The sequence below is a fragment of the Cyclopterus lumpus genome, chromosome 21 (assembly GCF_009769545.1).
Source record: "Cyclopterus lumpus isolate fCycLum1 chromosome 21, fCycLum1.pri, whole genome shotgun sequence".
Classification (NCBI taxonomy): Eukaryota; Metazoa; Chordata; class Actinopteri; order Perciformes; family Cyclopteridae; genus Cyclopterus; species Cyclopterus lumpus.
The window spans coordinates 18,780,506-18,796,955 of record NC_046986.1 but is presented as its reverse complement, the minus strand read 5'-3'; the positions used below and the strand labels follow the sequence as shown (position 1 = coordinate 18,796,955).

The 16,450-nt window shown below is 43.1% G+C and overlaps 1 protein-coding gene across 1 annotated transcript in view; it reads left to right on the top strand.

Moving 5' to 3' along the window:
* The first annotated feature begins 2,846 nt into the window (after positions 1-2,846).
* The window catches only part of plcl1 (phospholipase C like 1), a 60,253-nt gene continuing 46,649 nt past the window's right edge, over positions 2,847-16,450 (top strand). Inside the window, exon 1 of the mRNA XM_034562081.1 lies at positions 2,847-4,063. Within this exon, the coding sequence (XP_034417972.1) occupies positions 3,884-4,063 (180 nt within the window). The 5' untranslated portion in view covers positions 2,847-3,883. The remainder of the gene's footprint in view (positions 4,064-16,450) is intronic.

Here is a 16,450-nt window from a genome sequence, read left to right as displayed (position 1 = left end):
AACCCATTCTCTGTTTCTCCACAAAGATTCACACAAAAGCACCACTTTAAATCTATAATAAAACATCATAATTCATTGATTTTGTAGTATGTATCTGAACCTGCAAAGTAACCAGTAGCTAAAACTATAGTGTGGTGAAAGGAAATATAAAAATAAATTCTCAAGTAAAGTACAAGTACCTTCGCATTTGTACTCAAGAACTTGAGTAGATGTACTTTCCCCCACTGGATCTAAATCAGATCAGTGTTTTTGTGGAAAGAAATACATCCAAGTACAGTACTTGAGTAAATTGTACTTGCAATACGTTGATACTTCTTCAGAGTGTATTTTCTTTTGATTAAATGCTCTGATATAGTCTCTAAAGAAACCTGAAGTGAAGAACAAATACTTGACAATCGTACCTAAATAGTACTTAGTTACTTTGCACCACTGCTGATGACAATTAACAACAAATCAAACAACATAAAGTATGTCATATGTAGTATGTCGTTGTGAGCATGTTACGGTATTGTGGTGTGAGGACAATAAATATACCTATAAATGTATTTACTGTGTAATTACTGTTTACATAATTTCTATTCTTGGCTTCTCAGTCGTTATGAGACAAAACAAACACGGCAAATTCTCCCTTTCCGCGAAATGAACTCTGGCTCCTCGAACACTAGCAGAGAGATGCGACTGGCGAGGCTCATGCACTAATAGCCCTCACCAGCTGACCACATTCCACAGCTGTGTGGTTCAAGGTCCACACACACACACACACACACACACACACACACACACACACACACACACACACACACACACACACTCCCACACACTCACACACTCACTCACACCGCCCTCGTATCTGCTCGGTCGGGAACACCTTCAAAAAAATAATTCAGGGGATTCAGAGAGTTTAAGTCTCAACTGCCTTCAAAGTGTTTCAGCAAATGAAAAAAGGCTCAGAGTTCATTCGGGATTTAGGACGTGTGTTTCTTAGGACACGCGGGCGCCCTTCATCTCGGCCCTGCGGGATAAAAGTCCATTATTTCAAATAAGAGGAAACTTCTTTTTTTTTTCTGTGGGACTCTGATTTTAAACTTCAACACGTTTTGCATGATGTTTTTTTTGTGCACAAATTTTGTTTTTGTATTTTTTTGTAAAGTCTACTGCAAATCGTGCACTTTGGATGATTGCGTATACTTTCACTTCAATACGGTCAGTGACGGTTGTGAGAAGTGTTTTCCTCTTACGTTACGTTTCCGTAATCTTTTACTTAATCCACTTACTTATTTTAAGCCCAACCTCAATGTTTTTCCTAAACCTAACTAAGTGGTTTATACCTAAATATTAAACATAACCATTTTACGGAAACAAAGTGGCATAAAATGACACGTAAAAAGTCTACAATGCAAATAATGACACACAAAAATGTTGTGATCATCTGATTTCCCATTAGAAGGAGAGTGTGGTATTAATACTTTTACTTCAGGAAAGGATTTGGATACTTCTTCCACTTAGCCAAATTCATAATCCTTCTAAAGACATGAATGTGGGTATATTTATACATTTGAGTAAATAGCTGACCTTCTCCACAATCTTTCCTCCGCAGCGACTGTAGAAGTACGACTACACCACCTGAATGAGATTTGTACTGTCGAGCCTCTGCGTTCCCAAGACAACCAGAGTTCAAGTGTCTGTGTCCGGCTGATGTGTCCCTGAGCAAGACACTAACTCCATGCCAGCCTCAGGCGGATCTGCTGCCTCTCTGACCCTGACCTCTGACCTCACTGGGAGATAAAAAAAAAACAGCCACGGCGGTGAACAGATTATCCCACTTTTATTATAGCTCCTCATCGCCTACCAATCTCTACCGGTCTGCCTGTCACTCTCAACCAACACCAACTGGACAATAAGAAGAGGTCAGAGGTCAGGCGGGCACCTCAGACGTCTAATTTCACCAGCCAGCCTCACAACAAAGAATGTTGGCGTCGTGTTTTGACGCTTTGCGTGGAGAAGGAGATCTGAAAATCTGGTCCTTTGTCGACCTCCAGTGATTTACCTTCTCACCTTGATGGAGGGATGTACAGGTGTGGCTCGAGGGCCTGGTGACATCACTGCTGGGTGTGGTTACAGGTGCAATAGGGTGGACACTTCCAACCGGAGAGGACGGTTAAAGTTACTGTGAGGAACTTTTAGCTGGTTGTGAAACTGATGCCTCTAAATGACCAACAACCAACATCAGTGAACGGGACTGTTGAGGAACGGTTGTGACGCTCGATATGCTGCTTATATAACGTATAGAAAATGTACCAGAAGTAGTGAGACAATGTGTTTTTTCTTGGCCTATTTTTCAAAGATGTGACTTTGGCCGTTTTTGCTTCATATTATGTCGGCATTATCGATTCAACGACAGATTCTAATCGATAAAACATTTTCAGAGGGGACATTTTCAAGCCCGAGGTGCACGATTTTAAGTTTGTTATGATGCAAGACAATGAAAAGCGACACATCTTAACATTCGAGAAGCTTTAACCACCAACATGTTTGGCATTTCGGCTTCAAGACAAACTTAACTGAACAAAATAGTATCCGGTTGATTATCTGTCTGCTACTCTCCTATTTGCATTATTATATTTGCCCTGTATTTTTAATAGTGTTTTGTGTTACGTGCCCTTTGTGCACCTGTGTTGTGCACAGCCAAAGTCAAACTTTCACTGAGGTGGATGATAAAGTTCGTAGTTTATTATACTTTTCAAGACAATAATAATGAAAACAGCAACAAACAAATCCATGTGGTGCTCATTGATGTTCCCTTGGGGTTTCTTCTGTACCTGCAGCGCTCTCCAGTGCTCCGGGTGCTCCCAGTGTCTGCTCCATTGTCTTTAAAAATGATAAGCAGCCTCTCTCAGACTCTTGGACCGGGCCCTCCACCAATCAGCGCCTCCGCCTGCTTCCAAACGTCCCAGCGGAGGAGCGCATTGGCCGCCCCCGCGCGTCTGTCAAGATTTCGGGCGGCATGTGGGAGGAGCTGGGTCCGAAGGGTGAAGGGAGGGGTGGCGGCTTTTTAGAGGCGGTGCGACTGTCAATTTTGTTCCCTATTCTCGTCAAAAGTCGCCCGTTGTTGCCGTTGAGTACAAACCGAGACGACCACGGGAGCCGTGCTCAGTCAGAGCAACGCGCCGCGCTCACAGACGGCCGCATCTCCTCCCCGCGTCACGCGGAACCGCAGCGCAAGTTCGCTCTCCTTTTTTTTTTTTGTTGGCACTTTGGCATCGATGTGCTTTGGGGGAGAAGAGGAGTAGGGTTTCGGGTATCGCCTTGTAGACAACGCTGGATTGTTTGGGAACACTTCTGTTCTCCCCATCAGCGGCGTTACGTGATTCTTTCTTTTTTTTGGGGGGGGGGGGGGGTGGGAGGGAGAGATCCACAAACTGTGGCTTTCTTTCACCGCCTCGAAGACAAGCACGCGAGACTGGGGCACGGTGAAGACTTGTTGCGCGCATCCGGGGAGCGCACGAGTCCAGTTTTTCATTCAAGTCTCCTGTAAAAACCTGCGCGTGATGCTCTGATTTCGAGTCATTGAGCGGAGCGGAGCATAATGGACTGTGGAGATCAGCTCACACCAACAGCCTGAAGTCAGCCCGGCTCGCTGCTCACTGACTATGAGAATCTGTTCATAATTAATGAAATTGGGGCGATTAGTTTCCTCCTGTCTGTCAGAGCTGCTGCCGAGCGCCGGATGCTTTAGGAAAAAGAAGGGGGAAAAAAACCCAATTTCTGCTCTAAATGGCATCCACGCGCAGCCGAGTCAAACTTTATTCGGGTCAGATCCGACGACTTGATTGATTTTCCTCTCCCGGTGTTTTGTTCCTCGAGTCCTCCGCCTCTCGCCGACATGTCTGAGCGCGATGGAAACGGAGACGGGCTGTGCGGCGACGCAGCGCCGGACTTCATCCCGCCGAGAGCGTCCCGCGGCCGGCGCAGCGGTGTCATCCTCCCCGGTGGCGGCCAGGACACCGACGCCATCCTGCTGGATTCCGTGAGGGCAGCACCTCGCCGGAGCAGCATCATTAAGGTAAGACAACCTAATGGCGTGCCCCCCCCCCCCCCCCCCCCCACACACACAATATCACTGGCAACGTTGTAAAAGGATTCAACAAGTGCTACATCTCTCAAATGACAGCAGTTTATCTTGTGGCGCGTGCACGTCCGCCAATCATCTTGACGCGTTTCCAACCAGCCAAACCACATTCTTACATGATGGCTCAGCCGAACAAGGTGAAACACAACTCTTGGACTTCTGGTTTTTTTTTAAAATTTCTTTTCTTTTTCTTCCGTGTGACACTAACATGCTTCTGCTGCTGAATGGGGATTCATAAAACATGCTCTTAAAAGCTCCTTAAGGATTATGTCCCCCCCCCCCCCCCCCCCTCCTTATTAGAATGAGCTTTAAGGATTATATACCGAGACGGTACAGAAACAATGGTTCTATTGGAATGTGTGAGACACACTGTGGATGAACTTCATCAGGTTGTGCTATTCAAGATATAACTCTAGTCTGGAAACCACTGGTGGAAGAATCACTCCGATTCTTTACTTGAGTAAAAGCACCAGTACGGCAATATAATAATACTTCCCTAGGAGTAAAAGTCATGCATTTAACATCTTTTAAGTAAAAGTGCACATGTATAATCAGCTAAATGTATTCACGGTACTTGTTCTGGAAGTAAAATGTCCTCTGTGACTGATATATGAGGTAACATATGACTTTATTAGATTGTTAATGCATCAGTGTGTCAGCAGCATGGAGCCGGATTTAATTACACTGTTTAGGTATGTTAGTTCAGTGGTTCCCAACTCGAGAGTCGGGGCCCCTCCAAAGGGTCACCAGATAAATCCGAGGGGTCATGACATGATTAATGGGAGCGGAGAGAAGAAAAACCAAACATTTATATTTATTTATTTTTGCTGTTATTTGGGAAGTAATGGTTAATTTAACCACTCTGGGCCTCCAAACAGTCATTTAAAAGACATCAGCTGAGGCGTTTATATGGGACATCGGAAAAGTTACGAAGCGCTTTACTTTAATCAAGATTAAAACATTTCAGCACTTTAAGCAAATGACAGCAGGTATAGTACAACAAATAAGACCCTGTGCTGAAAGATATTAAATAGTTACAAGTTTTGAGAAGTGATTCTGCACGTCTCAGACCATTATTGTTATATTTATACACAATATATCAAACGTCGTTTTAGGTCATATCTTCAAGTAACTGTAGTGGAGTAACACATGCACATATTTCTCTCTGAGACGTAGTAAAGTAGACGTAGGAGGAAATATTCGAGTACTCGGGTAAATTTACTTGGTTACTTTCCACCGCTACTGGAAAGAGCCCTCACCCACTGACCCCGCCGACTACACGCATGACGTCGTAGCCTTTCCACCCTCACCTGAACGCCACAGGAAGTGAGGATCACGCTTATATGGGAGCGCTACCTTTTTTTTGTAAGATGTCTGAACACATAAGCTCCATCTCAGGTGACGTGTCCCCGCGGTCAGAAATCGATGGAAGGAAATAGATTGACTCTTTCATCATCGTCTCACACGTGATGCTAATATCGCGCTCCATATTTCATGTCGGCGGGGGAGGCGGCGATTTTCTTTCGCCAGCCCCTCGTCCGTACTGCACGGACCGCCCGGCGAGCCCCATCTGGAAGACCGAGCTGAACAGAGAGTCCCTTTGACTGCTGCTGGGAAGGAAGTGGATGAAAGGATGGACGGATGAGTGGCGTGATGTCAGTGACAGGCGCTGTCCGCCGTGACAGCCGGCGCCGGGTATCAATACCTCTCAGGATCCCAAGAAATATGTCAGATTATTCATGACTGGCAGGCACTGACAGTCAGCTCCTCGGTCAGAGTTTTAGTTGAAGTAAGATTAGTAAAGTCATCGGCAACAGTTTTGAGGAATGAGTAATCGTTTCAGTCATTTTGAAGCAGAATAAAAAACCAAACCGTGAGGATATTCTGCTTTATATGATCGTGACTGAATATATTTGGGTTTGAGGCTCGGGTAAAGACAACGGTTTGAGTTCTGTGTTTTTTTTTTTTTTTTTTATTCATTAAATTTGTCACAATTATTTGAACTTTTGCAAAAAAAGAATCCTCAGATTAACAGATAATGAAATAGTTTAAAGTCAATCTGACAATTGATTTTGTGTCAATTTTTGTTGATTTTGTGACAATCTGACAATGTGTTTTTTTGACACATTTTAGCCTAAAGCTGCCAACTGGACCGCGTCCACCTGTTTAACCTTCGAGCGTTCTTAAAGGACACGAACACACAGCTGAAAAAGTAATGCACTCTAATTCATGGGTATCCCACATGGGTTATTGTGTACGAGGAAGTATAGAAATCAACAAAAACAAGTACAAAAGTCAAATGAAAACAACGACCAAGTGCATACTGATTTCTTGGTAAAAAGTCATTCTAATTTCACATCAACATTTAAAAGTGAAAGGAGAGATGGTTCGGAGCTCGAGGAGAGAGAGTTACTTTTTATTTATTCTCTTGCGTATACTTAAAGGGACTTTCTCTAAGGTCACCAGTTGAAATGAAGGAAAAGGGCGAGGTTTGCTTCCTTACGGCTCGCATTACGACAAAACACACACACTTGCATGTGTCTGAGACTCCCACCCATGCCATGTTACCGTCTACACACACACACACACACACACCCCTGTTTGTTCAGCTCACCCCATCAAATACACAAACACATGCAGGCAGTTAAGTCCGTCCTTGTTCTGTCCGCAAGCTCTGCAGCTAATGCATGTGTGCAGTAGTTACAGCCTCCGCTCAAGAGCCTGTATGTAGGTACTGGTTAAGATCATCATCCTCATCACCTTCATCATGACCAGCAGCAGTGAGACCCGTCTGTATTAGATTGTTGCAGCTCTTCATTAAAGCGTTGTGATGATTATGATGAAATATTTAAACCCACGTTGTTTTCTAACATTTGCAGAAATCCACTTGAATTTAATTAAAAACATTTTAGGGTTGCACAACATTAATTTATAGCGGTGCCCCAGATGTGTGTTGAATCAGTGCAAATATAATTTTATTTGCATTGTGACATCGGATGAACAGTCTCAACATTTAGCGATTTGAATTAATCGTCAACAAAGTAGTCCGATGTGTGTGTAAATGTGTTTCTTTGTCATATATGACAGCAAACTGAACAATTTTAAGGTTTTAGAGCGGCAAATAAACAAAGCAAGCAAACAGAAGACATGACAATGGCCTTGGAAAGAAATTGCGAATGTCTTGTCATTCTTTCAAAATGTCTGTGACCTTTTCAGAGACTTATTGAATAAGTTAATAAGGATATCGGTAGATTAGTTGCAACCCCAGTTGGTGATTTTGAATATGTCCTGAGAAAATGTGCTAAATAGCCAATTTAAAGCCAATTGGATTCTTTGAAAAATACATTATCAAGAAGCTTAAAAAAGTGTCCTTGTGCACTATTGTACAGTTGATAAAGTGGAAAGACGCAGACGGAGAGAGACGGCATGGCAACCAAGGCCCAGTTTTTGTCACAAAGTGACAAAACGTTTTGGAAACGCATCATTTTACAATCTTTGACATTTTCTTTTCTTTTTAAATCAAAGAACCAGATTGTTGCTCATCGCTTGCACTGATTATTCATCCGGGAGAGATTCACGTTCACAAAGCTCCGACGGACGATCACCTCTTGACCCTCGATGCCAGAAATAACTCTCCCTCCTTCTCGGGTTTTAATAAGAAAGTAATTACATGTGCTTGGCTGGCTTTAGAGAAAAGTCTGGTGGTACTCCTCCAGGAGGTTGAGCCGGAGAAGAATGAAGCAAAACAGAAGAGGACGACGAGCTTATCGCATATCCAAATGATCATTTTCTCTCTCGCTAATGCAAATAAAATTGGGAGATCGGGTGAAACCTGGATTATCGTTTTAATAGAGAAGTGTGCTGTTTGAGTGCATTTCTCCCATTTCACCCAGAAATATCCCAAACTAAATGAAACATCAGTTTGACAATTCCTCCTCCCTCTTCCGGGCTCAGTTTCACTCATTCATGCATTGTTATTCATAGCGCAGCGGCTGGAAGAGCGCGTTAAAGGGACGTTAATCTCAATCAATTTAAACACATTAGTGCTCGGGCTGTTTTTATTAACACCCGGCAAACACACGGTAGACACCAGTCAGTCGGGAGGCCAGTGTGGGACACACACACACACACACACACACACACACACACACACACACACATTTTCCAGGATAGGGCTCAGGGTTAGAGGTCTCTCTGACAGGCAGCCTGACTGCTCTCTGTTAGAGCGCTGAAGGACACCGTCTCCGTCTCTCTCTCTCTCTCTCTCTCTCTCTCTCTCTCTCTCTCTCTCTCTCTCTCTGTTGTGTTTGGAGAGTCGATGTCTCACAGCTTCACTGTTTAGTATTACTAGAGGGTTTCCAGTAATCACTGAATTTCCCGAATATTAAAGATTTCGGAGATGTTATCCTGGATTATCAAATCTAATCTTGTTGACATTAGAGGACATTAGGTCTTACTGGACTACATCTTCAGTGCAATAGATCTTCTTATCTCATAATTCATTTTGCACACCTTCCTTCAATTTGCACCTGTATGTATGTATGTATGCATGCATGTATGCATGCATGCATGCAATTCACATTTTATATTGAAGTTACTGTGAGGAACTTTGGAACTGGTCTCAATTTCATACCGATGCATCCATATGACATGCATAACTAAACCAGACTATCAGAAGTATGAGTTCTGTGTAGCCGTATTGCTTGGCCAGCTGAAGGGAGGCACGGGAGAACCAGAACCAGAACCAGAACCCGCGTTGGGCAAGACTTTCAGACCCGAGGTTACAGTAAAACATGTGGTGCCAATCCATGTAACGCTGAGATATTTCAATGAATGAGTGATGTAGTTTAGATGCTAGTGGTGCATCCTCTGGGGACCATACATGTCGTTGAAATCCATCCAACAGTTGTTGAGGTATAAGCAAAGTGGCGGCAGCCCGACCAACTGGTTTTCAGCTGTATAGTAAAACAGGTCGGTAATCTCTTTTTTGAAATCATCGTGAGCTGAGGATCAGCCTCACAGGCCATAAAAGTAAAAAAAATAAATCAAAAGTGCACAGATGTGCCTGCACGCTGTTGAGGAAAGTCATGGAAATGTCATGGAATTTCACATCAAGGCCACAGTGGGAGCCGTGTGGGATAAAAATAAAGTCATATTCTCAGAGCCATGTGGGCTTCTTATCCCACTCTGCCTTCCTTCTCCTCTCCCATCTGCACCCCCTTGCTCTGAAACTCTGCATTGTCTTTTCCATTCTGTCTTTTCCAATCCATATTTGTTTCTCTTCTCGTCTCATTTAGTTGTGCTTTTGATGTTCTCGCTTGTTTCTCTCAGCGTTATTGTTCTCACTTTTTGCTACGTTTGCTCTAATCGTCCGTCCTGCTGCTGCTGCTATAACAATGGTTTGTTATAGCAGCAGCGTACTCCTGGAAACCCGTCAAGAAGAATGACAATGCGACGTGTGTGTGTGTGTGTGTGTGTGTGTGTGTATGCAGAGCAATCGGGGCCCTCTGAGAGCCCTCTGTTTCCCGGTATCATTCTGCCACTGGTGCCACATCGCTCCGTGAACACACACCACCTCATCGCAGCTGCTGGTCAGGAGTTAAATGCGTGTGACAAAAGCACACGTAGTTCTGGCACAATATGACACAATTCATTGTGAGAAAAAGAAACACACAAAAAAACCCACAAAGTGCAGCCACAGAAAGCAAATCCGCACTCCTCAGACAGCACAGGAAGCTTTACAAAGGCAGCGTGGGTTCTATTCTGCCTCTGCATAGACTGTAGGGTGTTCCTGTTCCCCTTCGGTGTCACTGAGCGTGCGATGTAAAGTAAGTAATGTCATAATGAATATCAAGCGAGCATCAATAAGAACAGAAGAAAACACTGCAGCAGCGTGAACACGGAAAGGTGCGGTGGGTCGGATATGTGGCGTGCACTGCCGTCTACCATATTGTCCTCTTGGGTACAATAGAACAATAACAATAATCCCTCGTGAAATAGTTTTCTTTTCCTACGTCAAGCGAGAGGAAATCCTCCTGCAACAAAAGTCTTCAAATGCACCTGGAGTTCAGGTTAATTTAAAGGCCATTGCGTAACCTGCCGGTGCCTCCGCTGAGCCCCGCGTGTGAAGCCTTTGCAAAGTGTGATTAACTGATTACGCGTATCACCTGGTATTCACTCGCTGCGAGGAGGCTTATCAGTATCGCGTTATTCTATTTATTGATTCTGTCTGGACGTCAGATGAGTGTGGAAAAAGAACTGTGTTGAACTTTGGGGCAGATTTCTCAAACCGACCTGCGCACAGAAATTGGATTTGTGATATTTAAAGAAAACAGTTCTCTCCTTCTTTTTTTTTTCTTTTTTTTAAACCAATTCTTGCTTTTTTCTCTGTTTTTAAGTCCAACTGAAGTGACAAAAAGTCAAACGTTTTGCCCTTCTTTCTTTCGCTATTGGAAGGAAAGTCAGTGATCTTGGAGATGCAATCAGAAATGTTCCTTTGAGCCTCAAAGCCACTGAGTCGCTGGTCTTTTGGATTGTGTTTGATTCACAGCTCCAGTCAGAAGGAAGTCTCACACTAACAATACAAGCTGAGGACAGATGACGTTTCATCAGCAGCGGATTAAAAAACACACCATTTAGCATTTAAACCGGCGAGTTTTTACAGCTGCAACTCCGTTTTCTTTGTTGCCGTTTGTAGTTCACGTTATTTATTATACTTTTTTTAAATATTGACTATTTCCAATATCCATTGTTATGTATACAGTATGATTCTTGACTTTTGCAAAACTTTTGTTTATATAATGCACCAAAAACAACGAAGCAAATGAACCTGTTTCTGATGTCCTGATGATGTCATCGCTTCTATGCAAAGTTTATCATTGGAAATGATTTGACGGACTTTATTCAAAGGGAAACAGCTAAAAGCATCATGAAAACAAAGAAATATTGCGTTATCTTTACACAGTACAGGACGGTGTTGCATAAAGAAGACATGCGTTATTTTAACAGTTTTACTAGATGACAAGCGTGTTCGGCCTCTGTTTTTCTTTTTGAGAGTGTGTATGTGTCGAAAATTAGCGTGAGGTAGAATAACAGAGCGAGAGAGACGGACTTAATATACGTGAGCGAGTGTTCATATCTGTCATTAGAGTTAATGCGACTGATGTGGGGTTTAAACAGTGACCTTCACTCTGCAGGCGGCAAGGTTTCCAGGGGAATTGAAACACCCGAGCACAGAAGAGGATTTCACATTTGAATAAGTGCAAAACACAAACTAGTTTTAAAAAGTGTGTGTGTGTGCGCTCAGCCGTGCGTGGTGTTAACCTCAGGGTGGATAGATGGGGGAAACTCGAGAGACTGCATGTCGGATTGTTTAGCTTTTTTGGGCTTCAGCCTAGAGGGCAACACACACACACACACACAGATCCTGGGTACCTGCGGTCCCTGTGGCACGGTAGAAAAACAAGTAACGTCACATCATCAGAATTTTGGTATCGCCCTGAATCCTTAAATTACCAAGAACGGCAGATTTTCTGCGTCTTTGGATAGAAAAATGTAATGTAGCGATTGCTCGACGATCAAAATTAAGATAAATAATCCTTTCCGATGAGTTCTATTTTGTCGCTAAATGGGAAAATAAGATGTATTTTCAGACCATTGATTCTTTCACCAAACCGCGGCTCTTCTGCATGAGTTTATCTTATTCTTCTTCATATTATGTTATTAAATAAAACGGGATGTTGCAACACCGATATGTCGCCATGCTGGCTTCCTCCATTGCGGACCCTCTTCAAAAAGGTTGGCGTCGTCAATACGCCGGCGGCTCGCTCGTGGTCGACGGTGCGCGTCTTGGGTGTCAAAGTTTACAAAAGTTGAGCTTGACATGAAAAGTCACGCTGAGGTGACTCCACTAAATGTCTTGTTTTGTCCGACCAATACCACAATGTTTGTTTGGGAGCCTGGAAACAATCGCCGCGGCTCCAGAATTAATTTTGACATTTAAAAAAATGGCGTTTTAACTTTGCCTTTGGAATAAAAGTGCCGAGGGGATCTCTCGGAGAAGTGAACACAAAAAACAACCCAAAGAGTGTCTTCCGTGATACCACCAGATAAAAAGATGTGCTGTATCTCGTCGAGGAATTTTATCTCCCTTGTTTTATTTTGTCGACGCTGCAGGAATGTCCCTTATGATGTTATCGTTATCACGATGTGAAGTATTTCAGTCTGGGGTTTGTTTTTGTTCGTTTCTCCGTAGCTCAGTTTAAGGTGGACGTGTTTTTTATAAAAAGAATTGAAGGAAAACGTGTTCAAAGAACTTTTCATGCTAAACAACCAGTTTGAAAGCAAATCTTAGTCTCTCCATTCTCAGAACGTCTTCCTGCAGCAGCTGTGTTTCATTATTTCAGTCCAGCTGACTTGCTGGTTTCAATGCCAATAGGTGTGTCCTGATTTACCAGACAGTTGAGCTTAGTTATGGGTGTGTGTGTGTGTGTGTGTGTGTGTGGGGGGGGGGGGGGGGGGGGGGGGGGGGGCATGTTTCAACTGTTTTTAGAGAGGAGGAATGCTGTGTGGCTGCCAGAGTCGGCTGCTGTGACCACTGGGACCAGCGGAGATCCCTGGCACCGCACACACCTGTTGCCATGGCAACCACACACAGGACCCATGACAAACTGCCCCTCTAATCCCAACCCAGTTTCCTGCCCTCCACGCCCCAAAAAGTGTGTGTGGGTGTGTACATATTTCTGAATTACTTCTCAAATTAATCCCATGTGATTAAGTGTGTGTGCGTGTTTTGTGTGTTTCTCAACCCATGGGAAAACATCCTTTATTCAGGTTCACTCTGGTTCCAAAACTTGTATTTATCCAATTTTCTTTTTGGCCACTTGAGGGCAGCAGAAACAACCGTAAACACAACACTAACCGATAATTTTTTGTTTTTGTCTATAACATTTATTTGTTTGCTGAATTCCATCTGCTGTAAGAGGAAGCAGGGAGACACTTGTACTAATGCAACTAATGCAATTAATACAAATACAAGAAAACAACTAGACAAGTGCGCTAAGTAGAGTGCAGATCTCCCCACCGAGACAAAGAAGAATTTTCCTTTCAACTGCCTTACAGTCAAGATGGTGCCAAACATAACAAAAATGGGGATTTATTAATCTTGTATCTTATATCTTTAGCGGATCATAACAGACAGACGCACACACAAGACTGAGCGCATGATCCCCTCCTGGCATAGATGATACATACATTATTATGTATTACACAGCTGAAATACAATTATTTCAGTCAACATCCTTATTGTCCAAATGCTTCCTGTTTAACAAACAACGGGTGCGTTCACCTGTTGAACTTCTGTTTGACACTTTCAGGTATCAGTGGGTTGAATGAACTGCTAAAATACTGGAACGGACACACGCACAACACATTGCGTACTTTATACATAAACAGTATGGGCATGGAAAATAAACCTGTATTAACACTTCAAGTATGATTTCTTTTTTTTCTTTGCTGCTTTTTACTCTTTACATTTTAAATGTTCTTCCTGGTTGTGGCCTCAGACTTTTGGAAGAAATCCCATCTGAAATGTTTGCATTTGCTGCGCATAATGTCATCAATTAGTGGTAATTAGCCGGCTCCTGTGTGACTGTTCCACCTTCATGCTTAAGGGCTTAATGCCTTCATACTCATGCGGCAGCATATTGTGTCACTTGTCACCCATACGTCTACTTAACTTAACTTTGAAAGCAGGTTTTCCGATTCGTGAAAATACTTGTCGTTGTTTGGACCTGATGGTCTCTAATGGCCACCAGGGGGCGACTCCTCTGGTTGTATAGAAGTCTAGGAAAAAATAACTCTACTTCTCTCTTGATTTATTCCCTCAGTAAACATTGTAAATAAAAGTTTCAAGTCTTTTAGTTATTTATGGTGCATTTCAAGTCAAATAAACCACAACGCGGAGGATGCTTTAGGGCGGGGCTACTCTGCGATTGACAGGTTGCTACCAGAGACGTATACGGCGTTGCCAAAAAAAACTAACGTGTCGATGGCCGTAATCAGTCATTAATTATACTGATGTCAAAGGTCATTGGCCTATCCTGTAGCACACACGTCATCACGGGACGTCTTGCCTTGTATAGAAAATAATAGGTGTGGGTGTTTTAAGAAGCACTTAACCCAGTCAGACGGCTCCTTTGTCTGATCCACCAACACTCCGCTCTTATTTTGCTAATTTCTTTTTTCTGTTTCTCGGATGAAAGGCAGGCGGGCTTCCCTTTCTCTCTCTCCCTCCTATTTCATCCTATTTAATCATCCGTGCAGAACGGATTGCTGCAGAACGAGAGAAAAGAGTAAACGATGATGACATGGAGAGGTGGAGGATTCAGAGTGTCCGAGAGACACGAGAGGAGGAGGACAGTCGGGTGCTTTTGAAGGCACAAATCGATGTGAATCACCACGAGTAGGTAGCGCACGTAGAAAAGGCGAGAGAAAAGAAAAGAGACTGGAAATAGTAAAACAAAAGAAGTGATGGAGCACTTGTGCGTCCTCCCACAGCAATATATTGACACTACTGTATATTGCTGTGTTCCAATATAAAAGAGCATTCTGCTGCTGTTGAAGAGCTGAATTTGACCAGAAATAATAACATTTTCTCTTCCCCCCCTCCCACAGTTGACCCCTCTTGTTTTTCTCCCTCTGCAATCCATTATACAGTTTATGAACTCCTCATCCCTCTCGGTTATTCTAGTGTCGAGCTGTAACCAAAATCATTGCTTTTTTTCAATCTTGTGCACAAGATTTACTTTCCAATTCTCAGTGACCTGAAAAAAACAACAAAAGCACATATTCATAATCTCATAATTCTTCACCTTTGACAGATGTGGAAATTACAGTTATGCGACACATATGTAAGTGACGGATGAAAAATAAATACAAATTTCACCCAAACATCCCTTTTTGATTTTGGAATATTTGTTTTCCTGTTCAGAAAAGCACAAGTGACCCCCGATTGGTATTCAACCACAACGATGCAATTGGGCTCTAAATTGTATGGGAGCCCCTTTTTCTTTGGGGTCTCTGCAGTCGACTCAAAGGTTAGATTCAATAGATTTAATCTGCCATTTGTCAGTCGCAGGCGGCAACCTCCGAAAAGGGAAGCCAATGCTGAAGCGCCTTAAAGCTGCATTCTCTCTCCTGACCACCAGGGGGTGACTCCTCTGGTTGTATAGAAGTAAGTCTATAGAAAATGACTCTACTTCTCTCTTGATTTATTCATTTAAAGTCAAATAGACCGTAAAACAGGGTATGCTTCAGGGCGGGGCTACACGGTGATTGACAGGTCGCTGCCACGGTGTTGTCCAGTCTGGGAGTTTCCCTGTTTTCCGTCTTTCGCAGCGATTTTTCAGTTCATGAAAGTACCATTTTTGGTCGCCTTACTCAGCGTTCGATTGTAGCTCCACCATCTCTTCTCACGACTGGTTGACAAAGACTAAGATGGCAACGCGCTGCCTGTTAATTTCAGCTTGTATTAGGTGGCATTATTACGCACTTGACACTGAAACAGGAACCTTTTACAATTTGAATCTGCACATAATTTGATGCTAAGCTTCCAGTTTACTTATACACGGCGTTCTCCAACCTAGAAGCATGAAAGACCGTTCAGGAGTATGGAGTTCAGTCCTCTCATCAGTCTGACCGAACCCAATCAAGCTTTTGTGGCAGACGATCACATACTTTTAAAGTCCACTAGTGTACAGAGACACATCTGGAGTAGAGGTGTCAGTCCATGTTCCAGGTAATCTTTAACAATGATCCTTCAAAGTGAATTAGCTGTTAGCAGTGGAGCTCCAGTCACTCAGCTGCGATTCACAGTACATTACTTCCTCGTTAAAAGCACATCAACCCTTAAACGCATACCGCGGGACTATAATACAGCGTGTCTAATACGTCCAGTTCATTCAATTAAGCACTCAAACTATGTGTCTTTAACAAAGTGTCCACATGTCAAACATTTCTAAAAGAAGATGTTCCACTCAAACATTTGTAGGTTGTGCAAGAGTTATTTAGTTATTCTCTACATGCTGAAGCGATAGCTGATAATGTTGTGTTTCCCCATTTGGTGTCGCTGTTGTCTCTCTGTTAATATAAATGAACACAGACACGACGACGGAAAGGTTTGTTTGTATTAGCTCAGTGTCAGAGTAACGTGACGGTGCAGCACCTGGGCGTCAGGTCCTTTTGAGGGTTTTGAAGACTCTGGAGGTGAAGATGATTTTTTTTGTTGTTGTGTGCCAATTATGAGTCGGCTCAGTTAAAAGC